This window comes from Scyliorhinus canicula, chromosome 3 (assembly GCF_902713615.1).
Source record: "Scyliorhinus canicula chromosome 3, sScyCan1.1, whole genome shotgun sequence".
In the NCBI taxonomy this organism is placed as follows: Eukaryota; Metazoa; Chordata; class Chondrichthyes; order Carcharhiniformes; family Scyliorhinidae; genus Scyliorhinus; species Scyliorhinus canicula.
The window spans coordinates 274,669,994-274,692,850 of record NC_052148.1 but is presented as its reverse complement, the minus strand read 5'-3'; the positions used below and the strand labels follow the sequence as shown (position 1 = coordinate 274,692,850).

Below are 22,857 nucleotides of genomic sequence, written 5' to 3'. Positions count from 1 at the left end.
CTGACAGTGCGGCACTCCCTCAGTACTGACCCTCTGACAGTGAGGCACTCCCTCAGTACTGACCCTCTGACAGTGCAGCACTCCCTCAGTACTGACCCTCTGACAGTGCGGCACTCCCTCAGTACTGACCCTCTGACAGTGCGGCACTCCCTCAGTACTGACCCTCTGACAGTGCAGCACTCCCTCAGTACTGACCCTCTGACAGTGCGGCACTCCCTCAGTATAGACCCTCTGACAGTGCAGCACTCCCTCAGTATAGACCCTCTGACAGTGCAGCATTCCCTCAGTACTGACCCTCTGACAGTGAAGCACTCCCTCAGTACTGACCCTCTGACAGTGCAGCACTCCCTCAGTACTGACCCTCTGACAGTGCAGCACTCCCTCAGTACTGACCCTCTGACAGTGCAGCACTCCCTCAGTACTGACCCTCTGACAGTGCAGCACTCCCTCAGTACTGACCCTCTGACAGTGCGGCGCTCCCTCAGTACTGACCCTCTGACAGTGTGGCACTCCCTCAGTACTGACCCTCTGACAGTGCGGCACTCCCTTAGTACTGACCCTCTGACAGTGCGGCACTCCCTCAGTACTGACCCTCTGACAGTGCAGCTCTCCCTCAGTACTGACCCTCTGACTGTGCAGCTCTCCCTCAGTACTGACCCTCTGACAGTGCGGCACTCCCTCAGTACTGACCCTCTGACAGTGCGGCACTCCCTCAGTACTGACCCTCTGACAGTGCGGCACTCCCTCAGTACTGACCCTCTGACAGAGCAATACTGTGAGAATCCCTGGGTTGTGTTTTAGTGTTTGGAACCATTTGATTTTGAGAAGGTCCTTGCTTTCACACACTTAGTTGCATTTTCTCTGTTTTTATTGAACTGTCATTAATTTTGCATTTAATGGAGTTACTTTATTGTCCTTTAGTAAGTCATGAAGTTACCATGGCAACTGGTAATGATTGAAATTTCCTGGTGATTGGACGTGTGGGATTCAGAAAGGGTCACTTCCCCTTCTGACTATTTGTACAGAAGTCATCGAGAAATATATCCAAGAAATATATTTATTTATTCTGAATGTTTCACAAGGTCAGATTAATGAAAAGACAAAGCTCACCGTTAACAAATAATCATTCATAAAATCCAGGCAATCAGTAAATAGCACAATTAACAGCTGCTCAGTGAATGGATTAAAATTAAACTTCAACGCAATGTTTATCCTTGGGAGTTGGAGGGTTTACAAATCCTAAATACAGAATTGACAGAATCACAATTCCAGAGACAGTTATCTTGAGGAGGAATGAAATATTCGCAATATTTCAGTGGGGTTTTTCTGTGAACAGGAATCCTCTTTACCTGTGACTGGCGTCAGTTCACCTGATTGGTTGATCGCTGCAGTGTTATTTGTGAGTGTGAGTGGGGAGAACATTGCAAAGCTGAGCTATGATCCGTTGTAGCTCGTTTTTCCTAGTTGTAGAATAACCCAATGACATTTATAATGGAACAATATCCCCCAAATCAGCGACACCTCATCTCGTTCAGCCCACGGGTGATTATTATTTGGCCTTTTATTAAGTGTGATTATGATCTGAAGTTTCAATTAAATTACATCAGATTGGAAAGTGTTGTTGGCAGACATCCCAAACCTTCATGTTTTGAAAGTAAAAGTGTGAACACAGGCCGTAAACCTACAGGAAACAAAAACAAACTCAGATTAAGAGGCAGTCCCATTCATCTCTAACCTGCAGGAATTAGTCAACAGATTCTGTGTACAACACTTGCTCAGCACGTTTCACAAAAACCCAATGTCCCAAAGTGTGGTCACTCCTGTAACTTGGCCAATGCAGCAGCCAATCTGTGCACAGTAAGATCCCACAAACAGCAACGTGAGAAATGGCCAGGCAATCAGTTTTTGTGACGTGGGCTGAAGGATAAACAATTACAGCTGGTGTTTATACAGCAACTTCAACTTGGTAAATGTCGCAAAGTGCTTCACATGGGGGAGTGAGAAACCAGAAATTAACCCAAGCTATTTCGAGACATTCTGGTCAAAGAGGCAGATAGATGTTGAGGGATTTCTGGAAGGAGGTGAGCAGTTGGAGGGGGTTATGGAGGGAATTTCACACCTCAGAGCCCAGGCAAGGCTGCCAATAGTGGAGCAAAAATTATGAATGTGCAAGAGGCCAGAGGAATACAGAGATACAAAGAACAAGGAAACGTGCAGCACAGGAACAGGCCCTTCGGCCCTCCAAGCCAGTGCCGACCATGCTGCCGTCTAAACTAACATTTTCTACACTTCCTGGGTCCGTATCCCTCTATTCCCATCCTATTCATGTATTTGTCAAGATGCCCCTTAAACGTCACTATCGTCCCTGCTTCCACCACCTCCTCCGGCAGCGAGTTCCAGGCACACACTACCCTCTGTGGAAAAAACTTACCATAGAATCATAGAATTTACAGTGCAGAAGGAGGCCATTCGGCCCATCGAGTATGCACCGGCCCTGGGAAAGAGCACCCTACTTAAGTCCACACCTCCACCCTATCCCCATAACCCCACCTAACCTTTGTGGACAACTTAGGGCAATTTAGCATGGCCAATCCACCTAACCTGCACATCTTTGGACTGTGGGATGAAACCGGAGCACCCAGAGGAGAACGTACACACTCCGCACAGACAGTGACCCAAGCCGGGAATTGAACCTGGGGCCCTGGAGCTGTGAAGCAACAATGCTAACCACTGTGCTACCGTGCTGCCAATGTACAGGAAAACTATTGCAACTTAAAAGCTTTTTCGCCTTCCCCCTGCCAAACACTTTTAAACAGATGGGATTTCTCTGGAGAAATTAATCCAGTGGTAAAACATTCTTTTGTTTGCTTAAAGCTTCATTGGAAGCTGACTGCATAATAGTTTGACCAAATTCTAACTCCACATTTTAAGATATTTTGTTGCAAAACTGGAAACATGCACTTTAAACTCTCAAAAAACAGCATTTGAGAATCTCTTACACTAATTACCATTGATACTATTGCAAAATAACAATGAAACCGCTCAATAGTCCAACAAAAATACAGTCTGTGACCAGTCCTCTAAACCTTGCCCCTCGCACCTTAAACCTATGCCCCCTAGTAATTGACCCCTCTACCCTGGGGAAAAGCCTCTGACTATCCACTCTGTCTATGCCCCTCATAATTTTGTAGACCTCTATCAGGTCGCCCCTCAACCTCCGTCGTTCCAGCGAAAACAAACCGAATTTATTCAACCTCTCCTCATAACTAATGCCCTCCATACCAGGCAACATCCTGGTAAACCTCTTCTGCACCCTCTCTAACGCCTCCACATCCTTCTGGTAATGTGGCGACCAGAATTGAACACTATACTCCAAGTGTAGCCTAACTAAGGTTCTATACAGCTGCAACATGACTTGCCAATTCTTATACTCAATGCCCCGGCCAATGAAGGCAAGCATGCCATATGCCTTCTTGACTACCTTCTCCACCTGTGTTGCCCCTTTCAGTGACCTGTGGACCTGTACACCTAGATCTTTCTGACTGTCAATACTCTTGAGGGTTCTACCATTCACTGTATATTCCTTACCTGCATTAGACCTTCCAAAATGCATTACCTCACATTTGTCCGGATTAAACTCCCATCTGCCATCTCTCCGCCCAAGTCTCCAAACAATCTAAATCCTGCTGTATCCTCTGACAGTCCTCATCGCTATCCGCAATTCCACCAATCTTTGTGTCGTCCACAAACTTACTAATCAGACCAGTTACATTTTCCTCCAAATCATTTATACATACTACGAACAGCAAAGGTGCCAGCACTGATCCCTGCGGAACACCAGTCACAGCCCTCCAATCCTAGATTAGGATTGTTTTCATTGGAAAGACGGAGGTTGAGGTCCGATTGAGGTTTGATTGGGGTCTACAAAATTATGAGAGGTATGGACAGGGTGGATAGCAACAAGCTTTTTCCAAGATTGGGGGTGTCAATTACAAGGGGTCACGATTTCAAGGTGAGAGGGGGAAAGTTTAAGGGAGATGTGCGTGGAAAGTTTTTATGAAGAGGGTGGTGGGTGCCTGGAATGCTTTGCCAGCGGAGGTGGTAGAGGCGGGCACGATAGCATCATTTAAGATGCATCTGGACAGATATACGAACGGGTGGGGAACAGAGAGAAGTAGACCTTGGCAAATAGGTAACAGGTTTAGATAAAGGATCTGGATCGGCGCAGGCTGGGAGGGCTGAAGGGCCTGTTCCTGTGCTGTAATTTTCTTTGTTCTTTTAACAATCAGAAAAGCACCCTTCCATTGCTACTCTCTGCCTTCTATGACCGAGCCAGTTCTGTATCCACCTTGCCAACTCACCTCTGATCCCGTATGACTTCACCTTTTGTACCAGTCTGGCATGAAGGACCTTGTCAAAGGCCTTACTGAAGTCCATATAGACAACATCCACTGCCCTACCTGCATCAATCATCTTTATGACCTCCTCGAAAAACTCAATCAAGTTAGTGAGACACGACCTCAACTTCACAAAACCGTGCTGCCTCTCACTAATACGTCCATTTGCTTCCAAATGGGAGTAGATCCTGTCTCGAAGAATTCTCTCTAGGAAGTTCCCTACCACTGAGATAGGATTGTAGTTCCCTGGATTATCCTCGCTCCCCTTCGTAAACCCAGGGACAACATTGGCTATTCTCCAGTCCTCCAGGACATCACCTGAAGACAGTGAGGATCCAAAGATTTCTGTCAAGGCCTCAGCAATTTCCTCTCCAGCCTCCTTCAGTATTCTGGGGTAGATCCATCAGGCCCTGGGGACTTATCCACCGTAATATTTTTCAAGACGCCCAATACCTCGTCTTTTTGGATCTCAATGTGACCCAGGCTATCTCCACACCCTTCTCCAGACTGAACATCCACCAATTCCTTCTCCCTCTGCCTATGTCGTTAGTACCAATATGTACAACACCCTCTGCCTGCTTGCCCTCCCCCTTCAGGATGCCCGCTACCCGTTCGGAGACATCCTGGACCCTGGCACCAGGGAGGTAACATACCATCCTGGAGTCTCTTTCACGTCCACAGAAGCGCCGGTCTGTGCCCCTGACTATAGAGCCCCCTATGACTATTGCTCTTCTGCACTTTGACCCTCCCTCCTGAACATCAGAGCCAGCCGAGGTGCCACTGCTCCGGCTGCTGCTGTTTTCCCTGATAGGCTATCCCCCCCCCCGACAGTATCCAAAGGAGTATACCTTTTTGAGAGGGGGACAACCACAGGGGATTCCTGAACTGACTGCCTGCCCCTTCTGGTGGTCACCCATTTCTCTGCCTGCACCTTGGGTGTGACCACATTTATATAACTGCTATCTATGACGCTTTCCGCCACCTGCGATGCTCCTAAGTGCATCCAACTGCTGCTCCAACCGAACCACACTGTCTGAGGAGCTGCCATTGGTTACACTTGCTGAAGATGTAGTTGACCAGAACGCTGGAAGTGTCACAGATCTCCCACATCTCGCAGTTAGAGAACTGCACCCCGCTGAGTGACATTTAAACACTAGTTAGTTGATTTAAAATAAACACTTGAATTATTGTTAGATTGAGTTACAATTATCTATATGGCCCTGAGGCTAGATGATTTTTACTGTAAAATTAAATGCACAATACCGATCACTGCCCTCAGGTTTAGTTACTGCACTATCTAGTTAATCAATTAGATTTCTTTGCTATGTTATTTTTTTTCAAATTGAACAGATTCCCAACCAGCCAATCAGGCGACAGCTGTACCTTTCCTGATTACCTCACTTCGCCAAATTACCAAGTTCCAAGGTTGGGGGGGGGAGAGAGCGGGTGAGGTGAGGGGGAAGTGAGGGGGGGGAAGTGAGGGGGTGGAGGTCAGGGGGGTTGAGGGGGGTGAGGGGGTGGGGTGAGGGGGAGGGGGGGAGGTGGAGGGAGGGCAGAGGCAGGGGGAGGGGATGTGAGGGGTCCCTATTCTTCTTCAAAATAGTGACCATGGGATCATGTGTGCCACCTGTGACGGACGGTTTAAGATCTCCTCTGAAAGTTGGGCGGAATTCAAGGTGGAAACTGTATTGAACCAATTTAAGGGAAAGGATAAATTGTGCGAGTCTCCTGCACACTAAGGGAGGAAGTCCGATAGTCTCCAGGCTCCTCACGGGATCCTGACCATTCCCGGATCGCAGTGAGATTCTCACTAGCTCTGCATTGGCTCTTGGGAAGTCTCGCAGATTAAGGCAATCGATTCTGGAACGGAGGTTTGGGGGGGGGGGGGGGGGGGGGGGAGGCACCATTTTCATCGTTGGATCAAAGATGAAATAAAACCAGAAAGTGCTGGAAATATACATCAGCCCTGACAGTGTCTGTGGAGAGAAACAGAGTTAATGTTTCAGGTCAATGATCTTCCAGCTCTCCTGCTGAAAGGTCATCGAGAATTTCCAACACATCTGTTTATATTGCAGACTTTCAGCATCTGCAGTATATTTTACTGGAGATAAAGTGTTCGTTGGTTCAATGATTCTTGAGGTCCCTCTAGTGGGAAATTGTGACATTCCAGCAGCCTATTGACTGGCAATTTTCGTAAGTCGCAAACACCTTCATCATCACTATCTTCTTACCCAGTCCACTGAGCATTTTTAACTTGACTGTTTTAAAAAGACCCTGCATTCTCCGGGAAGAAAGTTTGGCACAGAAACACTTCCTTCAATCACAGCGCTGGAGGGGGGAGGGGGTAAGGAAGAGGAAATGAGAGAAAGAGGGCGAGGGGCAGGACAGCAGGAAGAGGAGGGGGAAGGGTAGGGATGGAGGGGAAAGGGTTCAGGAAAGCTTTATTGAAGTTCCAGATAAAGTATCGCAGAAAACCCCACTATCACCATCCTGGGGGTTACCATTGATCAGAAACTGAACTGAATTTGACATATGGGCAACTAGGGATGGACAATTAATACTGGCTTAACCAGCGATGCCCACATCCTGCAAATTAATAAAAAATACTGTGGCTTCCAGAGCAGGTCAATGGATAGGAATCCTATGGAGAGTAACTCACCTCCTGACCCCCGAAAGCCTGTCCACCATCTACAAGGCACAAGTCAGGAGTGTGATGGAATACTCTCCACTTGCCTGGACGAGTGCAGCTCCAACAACACTCAAGAAGCTCAACACCATCCAGGGCAAAGCAGCCCCGCTTGATTGCTCCCCCTGCCACAAACTCCACCACTGACACACTGTAGTAGCCGTTTGTACCATCTACAAGATGCACTGCAGTAACTCACCAAGGTTCCTGAGACAGCACCTTCCAAACCCACGGCCACTACCATCTAGAAGGACAAGAGCAGCAGATACCTGGGAACCCCACAACCTGGAGGTTCCCCAACAAGTCACTCACCATCCTGACTTGGAAATATATTGGCCGTTCCTTCAATGTCACTGGGGCAATGTCCTGGAACTCACTCTCTAACAGCATGGTGGGTGTGCCTACACCACATGGACTGCAGCGGTTCAAGAAGGCAGCTCACCACCACCTTCTGAAGTACAACTAGGACTGGGCAATAAATGCTGGTCGAACCAGCGACACCCACATCCCAGAAAACAAATAAAAGCAAACTTCCTTTCTCCACCGTCTTGCCCAGTCAAACAGCTTTTCTTTCCCAACTCCAACACGTTTAGAATGAGGAACAATTAAAATCAAGGTTTTATTGCCCCTTTGATTTTGCTTCTAGCAGTGTTGGAATGTTAATATTTAATTCCTTGGGTAACCCAAGGTTTAAATGATAGGAGGTATGATTGGCCAAGATTCATCAATTACTGAAAGGTTGTAATTGGGATTAGCTCTGTGATTGGCAGAGGATTGAACAAGAATTCACAGCTGGTCCAGCACTATAACAAATTATAACAAATTCGATAGCTCAGCTGGGAGAGCGGAGGTCTGTAGGTGATTAAAAGTGACATCCTTAGGTCGCTGGTTCAATTCCGGCTCGAAGGAAGCCCCCTTCCATTTTGGGGCCTCACGGTAGCATGGTGGTTAGCATCAATGCTTCACAGCTCCAGGGTCCCAGGTTCGATTCCCGGCTGGGTCACTGTCTGTGTGGAGTCTGCACGTCCTCCCTGTTTGTGCGTGGGTTTCCTCCGGGTGCTCCGGTTTCCTCCCACAGTCCAAAGATGTGCGGGTTAGGTGGATTGGCCATGCTAAATTGCCCATAGTGTAAGGTTAATGGGGGGATTGTTGGGTTACGGGTATACGGGTTACGTGGGTTTAAGTAGGGTGATCATTGCTCGGCACAACATCGAGGGCCGAAGGGCCTGTTCTGTGCTGTACTGTTCTAAAAAAAAATTACATTTACCTTTTTATTTTATGTTTGTCAGTTTTGGATGGAGACCAGCCTGAAATACAAAGTATTAGAGATCAAATGGCAATGTTGTACCATACACACACACACAAACCCACACACACACGTACACACACGAACCCGAACAGACATACACACAGTCACAAACTCACACACACACACACACGGACTCATACAGACATTCACATACACGCTCGCACTCACATACACACACGCACACGCTCGCACTCACATACACACACACACACTCGCACTCACATACACACGCACATGCTCGTACTCACATACACACACAGACACACCTACACACTCATAAATACCCTCACATACACAGGCACATAGACACACATTCACACTCGCATACTTTCACGTACAAAGACACACAGGTACACACAAACAGGGACATAAAGAAACAAAAAAGAAACACATCTACACACATATTTTGATCAGACTAATATAACATCTTTGCCTCCCATTGCATATTTACTATATATTTGCTAATTTCTTTCCAATCCACCTGGGCAAGATCTCTTTTCAACTCACTGAAATTACTGCTCCAACTGAGTATCTTCACCCTAACTGTTACTTATCCCTTTTCCATAACTATTCTTCAACCTAATGATATTGTGATTACTGTTTACCAGATGCTCCCCCACTGAAACATCCTCTATTTACCCCTCTTCATTCCCCGGACCCAGCCCTCCTTTCTTCCTCATTGGGATGGAAAATACAGAACAAGAATATTCTCTTGTACACATTTCAGGAACTCCTCCCCCTTCTTGCCCTTTCTACTGTTGCTATCCAAGTCTATTTTAGGATAACTAAAGTCCCACATTATCACTCCTCCACTGGTTTTCCATCCTTCTGAAATGTGACTGCAGATGTGAGAGATCTGGTGGAACTGGAATGCAGCCGATCCAAGCGATCTGCTCCATTGTCCAATCAGACCTGGGATCAGCCTCTAATGAATCCATGGATGACTCACAATCCCATTCTGCACAGATGAGTCAGGTTACTCTGCTTTTCCCAGTCTCTCGGAATGCTGGATATGCCAAGGAATTGCAGTGGGAAGAAGCTCTCAGAGTATCTGTGAATGGGACGGCCTGTAAGGGACCTCCAGATGTTCCGGCTAAGTGTTGCTGGACTTTCAAAGGCTCCTCTTGAATTATTTACACCAATTGTGGTTATTCCCACCCAACAATCAATAGGAGTTTGAGGCAATTCTCCAATTTGATGAATTCCAATTAATTCTACCTTTCCGACTACAACGTTTACATCTACTTCAGACCCATCAGCGTTTACAGCTGGGTATAATTTTGTGGATTTAGACGTGAGGATTGAGTGTTATTTGAGACTTCAGAAGGTGTGAAGGTGGTGATACTAAATTAGAAACGATTCACACCCAAAGACAAAAAAATTGTTCCCCCATTGTCTTTGGAATTTGTAAAGACAAAACTGCTTCAAAGTATCATAGATTCCATGGAATCCCTAAAGAGGCCATTCAGCCCATTGAGTCTACAAAGACCCTCTGAAAGAGCCCACTCCCCCACACTATCCCCGTAACCCCACCTAACCTGGTTTAGCTCACTCGGCTAAATCTCTGGCTTTCAAAGCAGACCAAGCAGGCCAGCAGCACGGTTCGATTCCCGTACCAGCCTCCCCGGACAGGCGCCGGAATGTGGCGACTAGGGGCTTTTCACAGTAACTTCATTGAAGCCTACTCGTGACAATAAGCGATTTTCATTTCATTTCTTTGGACCCGAACAGGCAATTTTTTATTTTATTATTGTTTTTAAAAATGTTTTCCAATTAAGGGGCAATTTAACGTCGCCAATCCACCTACCCTGCACATCTTTGGGTTGTGGGGATGAGTTCCACGCAGACCCGGGGAGAATGTGCAAACTCCACACGGACAGTGACCCGGGGCTGGGATCAAACCCGGGTCCTCGGTGCAGTGAGGCCACTGTGCCGCCCTGCTAAGGGGCAATTTAGCATGGCCAATCCACCTAACCCGCACATCTTTGGAATGTGGGTGGAAACCGGAGCACCCGGAGGAAACCGACGCAGACACGGGAAGAACGTACAAACTCCACACTGTCACCCAGGGCGGAATTGTACCTAGGACCCTGGCGCTGTGAGGCAGCAGTGCTAACCAATATGCTACCATGCCGGCAGAATTCTGCTATTGCCTATCAGACACTAGGAAACCATCGTTCATATCGGAACGAAAGGGGAAACATGTGAGATATTAGAATGATTACTCTACCACTTGTCCTTTGGCTGATGGACTGTCGTAGATGTTTCCATCATCCTTTTTATTAGCATCTGCAAAAGAGGACATTAAAGTGAATTATAATTGGTACAGAAACACTGCACCTGGGCTTAATACTTCAAACAAGCCTCCTCCCACCCTCTTCATTTCGCCCTTTAGCATTTCCTATTTGTGGAATTAAGGCTTTGGATGCTGTTTTCTGAAGCATTTCAGCCCCCTTGGCTAATGCACGGTCAATTCCATGCCCACTTGACCCCAAGTCACAACACAATTGAAATTAACAATTAAAACTTAGAAATTACCCCAGGCCTTTGTCTCTGTCTGCACAATAATTACAGTCACCAGGTTTGTAAATTTAAACACAATAAATCTTTCTTAACCACAACTGAGTAAATCGGCAGCAAATACTAGTTAATTATTATCTAGTTCCGAACCACCCCTTTAACTCGCCCCCTCTACAAACACACAAGACAGGCAAACACAGCGGCAAAAGAGGGGTGCGAAGAAATATAAAAAGGATAAGAGGTACCACAGGGTTCTGTGCTAGGAGCCCAACTGTTCACATTATATATTAAATATTTGGATGAGGGAACTAAATGTCTGATCTCCAAATTTGCAGATGATACAAAGTTGGGTGGGAGGGTGAGCTGTGAGGAGGATGCAGAGATGTTTCAGTGGGATTTGGACAGCCTGAGGGAGTGGGCAGATGCATGGTAGATGCAGTATAAGGTGGATAAATGTGAAGTGATCCACTTCGGTAGCAAATATAGGAAGGTAGATTATTATTTGAATGGGTGTAAATTGAAAGAGGCGGATACTCAATGAGACCTTGGTGTTCTCGTGCATCAGTCGTTGAAAGTAAGTGCCCAGATACAGCAGACAGTAAAGAAGGTGAATGGTATGTTGGCCTTCATAGCGAGAGGATTTGCGTATAGGAATAGGAATGTTTTACTGCAATTGTATAGGGCATTGGTGAGGTCACACCTGGAGTATTGTGAGCAGTTTTGGTGTCCTTATCTGAGGAAGGATGTTCTTGCTATGGGAGGAATGCAGCGAAGGTTTACCAGGTTTATTCCTGGGATGGCGGGACTGTCATATGAGGAGAGACTAAGTTGGTTAGGATTATATTCATTGGCATTTAGAAGAGTGAGAGGCGATCTATTAGAAGCTTACAAAATTCTAACAGGATTGGACAGGGTAGATTCAGAAAGAATGTTCCCGATGGTGGGGGAGTCCAGAACTGGGGGTCATAGTTTGAGGGTAAGGGGTAAACCTTTTAGGACTGAGGTGAGGAGAAATTTCTTCACCCAGAGAGTGGGGAATCTGTGGAATTCACTACCACAGAAAGTAGTTGAGGTGAGGTAGTAAGGGGCATCTTGACAAATACATGAATAGGATGGGAACAGAGGGATACGGACCCAGGAAGTGCAGAAGATTGTAGTTTAGTCGGGCAGCATGGTCGGCAGGGGCTTGGAGGCCGAAGGGCCTGTTCCTGTGCTGTACTTTTCTTTGTTCTTTGTTCTAGGTGAAAACGTGCAATTTCAAGAAGGAATTAGATATAGCTCTTGGGCTAAAGGGATCAAGGGATATGGGGGGAAGGCAGGATCAGGGTATTGAACCTGATCAACCATGATCATAATGAATGGTGGAGCAGGCTCGAAGGGCCGAATGGCCGCCTCCTGCTTCTGTTTTCTATGTATGTTTCTATATCTATAGGCCACCAAATAGTAACATTATGGTGGAGCAGGCAATAAACAAAGAAATAACTGATGCATGTAGAAATGGTACAGCAGTTACCATGCGGGATTTTAATCTACATGTCGATTGGTTTAACCAAGTCGGTCAAAGCAGCCTTGAGGAGGAGTTTATAGAATGTATCCGCGATAGTTTCCTAGAACAGTATGTAATGGAACCTACGAGGGAACAAGCGATCCTCAATCTGGTCCTGTGTAATGAGACAGGATTGATTAATGATCTCATAGTTAGGGATCCTCTCAGAAGGAGCGATCACAATATGGTGGAATTTAAAATACAGATGGAGGGTGAGAAGGTCAAATCAAACACTAGTGTTTGTGCTTAAACAAACAAGATTACAATGGGATGAGAGAAGAGCTATCTAAGGTAGACTGGGAGCAAAGACTTTATGGTGAAATAGTTGAGGAACAGTGGAGAACCTTCCAAGCGATTTTTCACAGTCCTCAGCAAAGGTTTATACCAACAAAAAGGAAGGACGGTAGAAAGAGGAAAAATTGACCGTGGATATCTCAGGAAATAAGGGAGAGTATCAAATTGAAGGAAATAGCATACAAAGTGGCAAAGATTAATGGGAGACTCGAGGATTGGGAAATCTTTAAGGGGGAACAGAAAGCTACTAAAAAAGCTATAAAGAAGAGTAAGATAGATTGGGAGTAAACTTGCTCAGAATATAAAAACAGGTAGTAAAAGTTTCTACAAATATATAAAACAATAAAGAGTGGCTAAGGTAAATATTGGTCCTTTAGAGGATGAGAAGGGAGATTTAATAATGGGAGATGAGGAAATGGCTGAGGAACTGAACAGGTTTTTTGGGTTGGTCTTCACAGTGGAAGACACAAATAACATGCCAGCGACTGATAGAAATGAGGCTATGACAGGTGAGGACCTTGAGAGGATTGTTATCACTAAGGAGGTTGTGATGGGCAAGCTAATGGGGCTAAAGGTAGACAAGTCTCCTGGGCCTGATGGAATGCATCCCAGAGTGCTAAAAGAAATGGCTAGGGAAATTGCAAATGCACTAGTGATAATTTACCAAAATTCACTAGACTCTGGGGTGGTCCTGGTGGATTGGAAATTAGCAAACGTGACACCACAGTTTAAAAAAGGAGGTAGGCAGAGAGCGGGTAATTATAGGCCAGTGAGCTTAACTTCAGTAGTAGGGAAGATGCTGGAATCTATCATCAAGGAAGAAATAGCGAGGCATCTGGATAGAAATTGTCCCATTGGGCAGATGCAGCATGGGTTCATAAAGGGCAGGTCGTGCCTAACTAATTTAGTGGAATTTTTTGAGGACTTTATAATTGCGATTGACGACGGGGGGCCAGTGGACGTGGTATATCTGGATTTCCAGAAAGCTTTTGACAAGGCGCCACACTAAAGGTTGCGGCAGAAGATAATGATGCATGGCATTAAGGGTAAAGTAATAAAATGGATAGAGTACAGTAGTCCCCCTTTATAACGCGGGTGTTGGGGTCCAAGACAGCCACCCGCGTTGCATCCGAGCCGCGGATATCCACGATGGGGGTTAATTTTAGAATACAGGGCTACAGAGGGGAGGGGCGATGTGAGACCATGCTGGTCTTGCAGAGGCCCGTATGACCTCCTCCTGTGTTCTCTGCTCTCTCCCTCCAATCAGCCGGCAGTGTCAATTTCAGCGGCCGGCTCACTTTGATCCGGAGAGGGAAGCTGCTCTCTCACTGAAACAATCAGCCGGCCGCTGAAGTTGACACTGCCGGCTGCTCTCTCCCTCCAATCAGAAACATTAAAACTTAAAAGTTGGATTGGAGGGAGAGAGCAGCGGGCAGTGTCAATTTCAGCGGCCGGCTGATTGTTTCAGTGAGAGAGCAGCTTCCCTCTCCGGATCAAAGTGAGCTGGCCGCTGAAATTGACACTGCCGGCTGCTCTCTCCCTCCAATCAGCCGGCAGTGTCAATTTCAGCGGCCGGCTCACTTTGATCCGGAGAGGGAAGCTGACAGTTGGGGTCCATAAGCCCCCCTGCCGTATATCGCGCACCGCGGTATTGCGGAGCGCGGTATAGCGGGGGACTACTGTATTGGTTAATTAATAGAAAGCAAAGAGTGGGGATTAATGGGTGTTTCTCTGGTTGGCAATCAGTAGCTAGTGGTGTCCCTCAGGGATCAGTGTTGGGCCCACAATTGTTCACAATTTAGATAGATGATTTGGAGTTGGGGACCAAGGGCAATGTGTCCAAGTTTGCAGATGACACTAAGATGAGTGGTAAAGCGAAAAGTGCAGAGGATACTGGAAGTCTGCAGAGGGATTTGGATAGGTTAAGTGAATGGGCTAGGGTCTGAAAGATGGAATACAATGTTGAGAAATGTGAGATTACCCATTTTGGTAGGAATAACAGCAAACGGGATTATTATTTAAATGATAAAATATTAAAACATGCTGCTGTGGAGAGAGACCTGGGTGTGCTAGTGCATGAGTCGCAAAAGGTCGGTTTACAGGTGCAACATGTGATTAAGAAGGCGAATGGAGTTTTGTCCTTCATTGCTAGAGGGATGGAGTTTAAGACTAGGGAGGTTATGCTGATACTGCACAAGGTGTTAATGAGGCCACACCTGGAGTATTGTATTCAGTTTTGGTCTCCTAACCTGAGAAAGGACATACTGGCGCTGGATGGTGTGCAGAGGACATTCACTAGGTTAATCCCAGAGTTGAGGGGGTTGGATTACGAAGAGAGGTTGAGTAGACTGGGACAGTACTCGTTGGAATGAAGGTGTCATGTGAGAGTACCTTTAAGAAATGGGTGTTTATAAATGGGTGTGTATATAAAATCTGTGGTGAGAGTACCTTTAAGAAATGGGTGTTTATTACTGCAGTGATGTCAGAGAGTTGGTGGAGCTGGACTGTCTGTCAGCTTTTTACTTTTGTTTTAGGCTGTTTGCTGCAGGGTGTGTTTTAGTTTCGTTTTCAGAGCTGGAAAGCTGTAGTCACAGCCAGAAGAGGTATTAGAGTCTCTCTCTGTAATCTAAAGACTGTAAATCGATCCTTTGGTGATTTAAAACTAATAACTGCTTTCAGTAGTGACTTTAACCTGATGTGCTTCTGTTAAAGGGTCTGTCTTTAAGTCTTATGGATGTTAAAAGGACGGCTTAAGCATTACTTAATGTTGTAGTTTTTGGGGGTTGTATTTGAATTGATGGTTGCTAAGATGTTCACTGTATGTTTAAAAAGGTTAACTTGAGTTCATAGAATAAACATTGTTTTGCTTTAAAAAATACTTTTCCATTTCTGCTGTACCACACCTGTAGAGTGGGCCGTGTGCTCCCCATACCTCAATCTATTAAAAGTTGTGGGTCAGGTGAACTCCACGATACACTTTGGGGTTCTCTACACCCTGGCCCATAACAAAGGATGCGGGGGGATCTTATAGAAACATTTAAAATTATGAAGAGAATAGATAGGATAGATGCGGGCAGGTTGTTTCCACTGGTGGGTGACAGCAGAACTAGGGGGTATAGCCTCAAAATAAGGGGAAGTAGATTAAGGACTGAGTTTAGGAGGAATTTCTTCACCCAAAGGGTTGTGAATATATGGAATTCCTTGCCCAGTGAAGCAGTTGAGGCCCCTTCATTAAATGTTTTCAAGATAATGATAGCTAGCTTTTTGAAGAATAAAGGGATTAAGGGTTATGGTGTTTGGGTGGGAAAGTGGAGCTGAGTCCACAAAAGATCAGCCATGATCTCATTGAATGGCGGAGCAGGCTCGAGGGGCCAGATGGCCGACTCCTGCTCCTTATGTTCTTATGTTAGAGTCGCTGTTTATGATGAACTTCTTCCAATACAGCTGTCTTCAATGTAGGCCTTCTGTTGGAGGTTTTTGCTTTCAGTCAGTAATGGTTTTCACTGTAGTTTCATTCAGGTGTCAAAAGCTTCTCTGCAGGTTGAGAAAACCACAGTTGGGCAGTATTTTTGGAGAAAGACAGAGAGAGAGAGAGACAGCTGCTCACAGCTTCTTCTCTCTGCGTCCTGGACTCAAATGTCCCTTCCTACACAGGTAGGACCCAATCACTGCCTGTCGCTGGGCAGGATATGGTTGTTGGCCAATTCATTGGCCACCACCAGCCAACCAATCGAACTGAATCCTCCAAACTCATGGGCGCCAGAAAGTCTGAGTTCCTCTGTTCAAAATCTAAATCTCCAGGTGCACAGCCTACTATTTTGTAACTTTTGAATTCCTCACTTCCTCTGCTCCACTTGAAGGTATATGTCCATTAAACATCCATGGATTAAAATGATGGTGACAAAGTAAAAGAAATGGGAAATATGGGAATCAACAGGAAGCGCCAGTTTGGGATGTGAATGTTGCCCAACCCCAATTGCCCTTGAACTGAGTGATTTGCTGAGGCCATTTCAGAGAGGCAATTAAGAGTCAACCACATTACTGTGGGTCTGGATCACATGTAGGCCAGACCGGGTAAGGATGGCAGATTTCCTTCCCGATAGGACATTAGTGAACAGATAGGTATTTTTGATGACAATTAATAATGGTTTCATGGCATCATCACTGAGACTAGCTTTATGTTCCAGATTTATAATTTATAATTGAACTTAAGTTCCACCAGCTATCCCTCGGCCTTGGGATTACTGGTTTAGTGCCAATTCCACTATAAGGGGCTGGTTTAGCTCACTCGGCTAAATCGCTGGCTTTTAAAGCAGACCAAGCAGGCCAGCAGCACGGTTCGATTCCCGTACCAGCCTCCCCGAACAGGCGCCGGAATGTGGTGACTAGGGGCTTTTCACAGTAACTTCATTGAAGCCTACTCGTGACAATAAGCGATTTTCATTTTTTTTTTTCATTTTCATGTCACCATCACCCGGTTATACACACTTGTGCGTTTCACAGCTAAATGAATGAAAATCTGTCAACTTCTTAGTTAATTAAAGTTCTTGTTAATTAGGTAATAGTCAGATTGTGTTCCTTTGCATATAGAAGATTAAGGGGTGATCGAGTTGAGATGTTTAAGATGATCAAGGATTTGATAGGGTCGGTAGAGAGAAACATTTGGGGTTGTGGAGAGAGCGGGGAAGGAGCCCAGAACCTTGAACTGAGAGCCAGGCTGTTCAGGGCTGGGGTCAGGGGGCCACTTCCTCGCACTGAGTGGAGTGGAAATCTGCAACTTGTTCCTCCAAAAAGCTGCTGCGGTTGGAAGTAAGTTGAAAGTTTGAAGACTATGATTGATAGATTTTTGGTGGATAAGAGATGAAGGGCTATGGAACAAAGGTAAACAAATGAAGTTAAATACAGGTGAATGGGTGGAACATGCTCGAGGAGCCGGACAGTTTCCCTCTGTTGTGTAAATCCACTCACCGTCTGAAAGATGAACAATCTTGAGTTTATCTGTGAAGAAAAAAAATCAAGTGTATATTGTTAATTTGGGGATTGTCAGATCTTTGTTCTCTTCCTCATTTTCAGGATGTGGAACTTGCTGGGATTTACATAGAACATAGAACATACAGTGCAGCAGGAGGCCATTCGGCCCATCAAGTCTGCACCACTTAAGCCCTCACTTCCACCCTATCCCCATAACCCAATAACCCCTCCTAACCTTTTTGGACACTAAGCGCAATTTAGCATGGCCAATCCACCCAACAGCATGTCTTTCGGGACTTGTGGGAGGAAACCGGAGCACCCGGAGGAAACCACGCAGACACGGGGAGAACGTGCAGACTCCGCACAGACAGTGACCCAAGCCGGGAATTGAACCTGGGACCCTGGAGCTGTGAAGCCACAGTGCTATCCACTTGTGCTGCCCAAGTTTCTTTGCCATCTGTAGTTGTTCTGAGAAAGTATCAGTGAGATATCTCGGCACCATGACTGGACCACAGAGCTGTGGGACTGGAGTCACATCCAGACCAGATTGGGGCAGATTGTAGATTTCTGAAGAAGATATTGGACTTGAAACGTTAACTGTGTTTCTCCCTCCACAGATGCTGCCGGACCTGCTGAGCTTTTACAACACTTCCCAGTACTTCGGGGCAGCACGGTAGCGGGCAGCACGGTAGCATGGTGGTTAGCATAAATGCTTCACAGCTCCAGGGTCCCAGGTTCGATTCCCGGTTGGGTCACTGTCTGTGCGGAGTTTGCACGTCCTCCCCGTGTGTGCGTGGGTTTCCTCCGGGTGCTCCGGTTTCCTCCCACAGTCCAAAGATGTGCGGGTTAGGTGGATTGGCCATGATAAATTGCCCGTAGTGTCCTAAAAAGTAAGGTTAAGGGGGGGTTGTTGGGTTACGGGTACAGGGTGGATACGTGGGTTTGAGTAGGGTGATCATTGCTCGGCACAACATCGAGGGCCGAAGGGCCTGTTCTGTGCTGTACTGTTCTATGTTCTGTGTTCTAACACACGGCCCGTGCAGCGTGTGCGATAAAGGAACTTCCGTTCTAGTCTCACCTGAAGGCAGCAGACTCTGGTAGATCAGTCACATCTGATTCAGAGCAATTCCTGATCCTCCAACATGCATTCAACAACCAGGAAAGAAAGAGCTGCATTTCTATAGTGCCTTTCACAGGATGCTTCAAAATGCACAGTCAACAATGTTCTTTGTGAACTGTGGTTTGTATCAGAATGTGGGAAATGTGGAAGACAGTTACTGCACTGCAAGATCCCACTGAGCTAAATGAGCAGATAATCTATGTCTTTGTCATGTTGGTTGAGAAATAAATATTGGACGGACACCATGGAAACCACCATGCTCTTTTTACAAATTGGGAGTGCAATGATTTTGGAACATTGACCTTTGATCCTTTGATTAAAGCTGCCAATTTGTGCTGGAAGTGAGGGCTGGGATTCTCCCCGACCCGGTGGGGCGGGGGTTTCCCGGCGTGATGGAGTGGCGTGAATCACTCCGGTGTCGGGCCGCCCCTAAAGGTGCGGAATTCTCCTAACATTGAGGGGCTAGGCCCGCACCGGAGTGGTTGGCGCTCCACCGGCTGGCGAGAACGGCCTTTGGCGCCACGCCAGCCGGGGCCGAAGGGACTTCGCCAGCCGACGGAAGTCTGCGCATGCACTGGAGCATCAGCGGCTGCTGACTTCATCCCCGCGCATGCGCAGGGGAGGGGGTCACTTCCACCTCCGCCATCGTGAAGACCATGGTGAAGGCAGAAGGAAAAGAGTGGCCCCACGGCACAGGCCCGCCCGCCGATCGGTAGGCCCCGATCGCGGCCCAGGTCACTGTGGGGGCACCCCCCGGGGCCAGATCGCTCCGCGCCCCCCACAGGACCCCGGAGCCCGCCCGCACCGCCTGGTCCCACCGGTAAGGTAGGTGGTTTGATCCACGCCGGTTGGAGAAGCATGACAGCGGCAGGACTTCGGTTCATCGTGGGGAGAATCGCCGGGGGGGGGCCCACCGACTGGCGCCGTGCGATTCCCGCCCCCACTGAATCTCCGGTGCCGGAGACTTCGGGACACGGCGGGGGCGGGATTGACGCCGACACGGCGGGGGGGGGTCAGAGAATCCCGCCTGAGGTCTCTGAATGTTTACTCAAAGGTGTTTATCGGGGAATAGCTAATGAGGTATCAAAATGATACTTTTCAATGGTCTCTACAAGGATTATAACACCAAATCACTCTCTCCACGTTCTGTCCTCCACGCCGCTCATTATTTATTCATCTCCACTTTTACATTAAATTTACAGCACATAAACAGGCCATTCGGCCCAACTGCTCCATGTTGGTTTGAATGTTCCACATGAGGCTCCTCCCCGCCTCTGATCCTATCATCATACAGTTCTATTCCTTTCTCCCTCGTGTGTTTATCCAGCTTCCCCCTCAATGTATCGCTGCCTTTCACCTCAAAGATTTTACAGAAGCGGGAAATGTGAAGGATCAGCGAATTGGGACAGGTTAAATGGAGGAGTTATTATCAGCACAGATCCCGTGGGCTCCTTCTGTGCATCATACACTAGCTTGGGAAGGGAATGATTTTTTGATCCTTTGTTTGGTTGGAAACAGATTCCGAGGTCAATATCAGAAATGTCCAAGTCTCTGGTCAGGCTGCGTGGTCTTGGAAATTGCCAACCAGTAAAACTGACCATTAAAATGACACAAGTCCCAAGTTGAACCAGAAAGGCAGTTTTAACAAATAAATCGAGTGTAGCTATGTATTACCGTAGAGGTCGTCCACATCCTGTCTGTCTTTTACAATGTTCTCTCGGAATTTACGCAATCTCTCCTTTTAAATAGAAAAGAGATAAACAAAACATTTAAACCTGAGATTTTACAGATCTCTGAGCAGCAGCAATAGACAGACAACACCGATTAACTTGGGAAGGATTCTCTGTCCTTCCAGCCGGATGGTTCTGACTGTTTCCTGGTGCTGAGGGTCACTGTTCCCCCCGCCGTTAACGGGATTTCCCATTGAAACCACACCGCCGGGAAACCACGGGAGAGGGTGCACTGCCGACGGGAACAGAGAATCCCGCGGCCAGCCAACCGGTGGAGAATTCTGGCCATTATTTATATAGAGCCTTAAAACGCCCCAAGGTGCTTCTCAGGAGAGTAATAAAACTAAACACGACATTGAGCCAGATACAGGGGTATTGGTGGCAGCTGCTCAAAAGCATGGACAAGGTTTTAAGGGTTTTAAGGAACATAGAAACATAGAAAATAGGTGCAGGAGCAAGCCACTCATAGAATTTTTCATAGAATTTCCAGTGCAGAAGGAGGCCATTCGGCCCATCCATCGAGTCTGCACCAACCCTTGGAAAGAGCCCTCTACCCAAGCCCACACCTCCAACCCATCCCCGTAACCCAGTAACCCCAACTAACCTTTTCTTTAGACACTAAGGACAATTTATCATGGCCAATCTACTAACCTGCACATCTTTGGACTGTGGGAGGAAACCGGAGCACCCGGAGGAAACCCACGCAGACATGGGGAGAACGTGCAGACTCCGCACAGACAGTGACCGAAGTGGGGATCGAACCTGGGACCCTGGAGCTGTGAAGCAACTGTGCTAACCACTGTGCTACCGTGCTGCCCATGGTGGTGCAGGCCCTTCGAGCCTGCACCAGCATTTAATATGATCATGGCTCATCATACAAATTCAGTATCCCACTCCCGCTCTCTCTCCATACCCCTTGGTCCCTTTAGCCGTAAAGGCCACGTCCAGCTCCCTCTTGAATATATCCAACAAACCGGCCCCAACAGCTTCCTGTGGTAGAGAATTCCACAAGTTCACAACTCTCTGAGAGAAGAAGTTCTTCCTCATCCCTGTCCTGAATGGCTGACCCCTTATTCTTAGGCTGTGCCCCTAGTTCTGGACGTTCCCAACATCCGGAACATTCTTCCCACATCCAGCCTGTCCAGTCCCATCAGGATTTTAGATGTTTCTATGAGATCCCCTCTCATTCTTCTAAACTCCAGTGAGTACAAGCCCAGTCGATCCAGTCTGTCTCCATCTGTCAGTCCTGCCATCCCGGGAATTAGCCTGGGAACCTTCGCTGGACACCCTCAATAACATCTTAAAGAAGTGAAGCAGAGCCGTTTACATGGCCCATGTTCCACCCGTGGCGATATTACGGCGGCCTGGGCGGAAGAATCCAGCCCATAATCATTTTTCCATTTAGCAATCTCAATGGGAAGCTGACCTGCCCAAAAGGGGTCCTTACGTCTCCCAAAGGAATTCCAGGACCATATCCAAAGATGTATAGAACAAAGAAGTATGGCTATGGGCAAAGTTCAGAATAGATAGGTGCTTAATGGCTGGCGCAGACAAGATGGGCTGAATGGTGTCTTGTTGTTCTGTAAAACTCAGTGACTTTAAGTATCTCAGGCTATCCCGAGGGCCCTAAGTTCAGACCACCTCTTACCTTTTTTTCAATTCATTTACAGGATATGGGCATCGTTGGCTAGGCCAGTATTTCTTGCCCATCCCTAGTTGCCCTTCAGAAGGTGGTGGTGAGCTGCCTTCCTGAACCGCTACAGTCCTTGTGGTGTAGGTACATCCACTGTGCTGTTAGAGAGGGAGTTCCAGGATTTTTCCCAGCGACAGCGAAGGAACGGGGATATATTTCCAAGTCAGGGTGGTGAATGACTTGGATGGGAAACTCCAGGTGGTGGGGTTCCGAGGAATCTGTTGCTCTCGTCCTTATAGATGGTAGTGGTCGTGGGTTTGGAAGGTGCTGTCGAAGGAACCTTGGTGAGTTCCTGCAGTGAATCTTGTAGATGGTACACACGGCTGCCACTGTGCGTCGGTGGTGAAGAGAGTGAATGTTTGTGGAAGGTACGCCAATCAAGCGGGGCTGCTTTGTCCTGGATGGTGTTGAGCTTCTTGAGTGTTTTTCAAACCCCCACATCAGTGGAGGCAGAAATATGGTCAGCTACCTCTGTAAACTGTGTACATAGAACACAGAACATAGAACATAGAAAAATACAGCCCACGATGTTGTGCCGAACCTTTGTCCGAGATTAAGAACAAATTAATTTACACTCCATCATTCTACCGT

The 22,857-nt window shown here is 47.0% G+C and overlaps 1 protein-coding gene across 3 annotated transcripts in view; it reads right to left on the bottom strand.

The window, feature by feature from the left end:
- Window positions 1-1,043: 1,043 nt before the first annotated feature.
- The window catches only part of LOC119963566 (B-cell scaffold protein with ankyrin repeats-like), a 332,413-nt gene continuing 310,599 nt past the window's right edge, over window positions 1,044-22,857 (bottom strand). Inside the window, exons 13-17 of one of the 3 annotated variants that reach the window (XM_038792883.1) lie at window positions 20,518-20,581; window positions 17,677-17,750; window positions 10,623-10,681; window positions 8,351-8,389; window positions 1,044-1,681 (exon numbers count right to left, since the gene is read on the bottom strand). In XM_038792883.1, coding sequence (XP_038648811.1) covers window positions 1,642-1,681; window positions 8,351-8,389; window positions 10,623-10,681; window positions 17,677-17,750; window positions 20,518-20,581 — 276 coding nt within the window. In that variant the 3' untranslated portion in view covers window positions 1,044-1,641. Of the gene's footprint in view, window positions 1,684-8,350; window positions 8,391-10,622; window positions 10,682-17,676; window positions 17,751-20,517; window positions 20,582-22,857 lie in introns of all 3 variants that reach the window. The other 2 variants (XM_038792884.1, XM_038792882.1) reach the window with 2 other exon arrangements.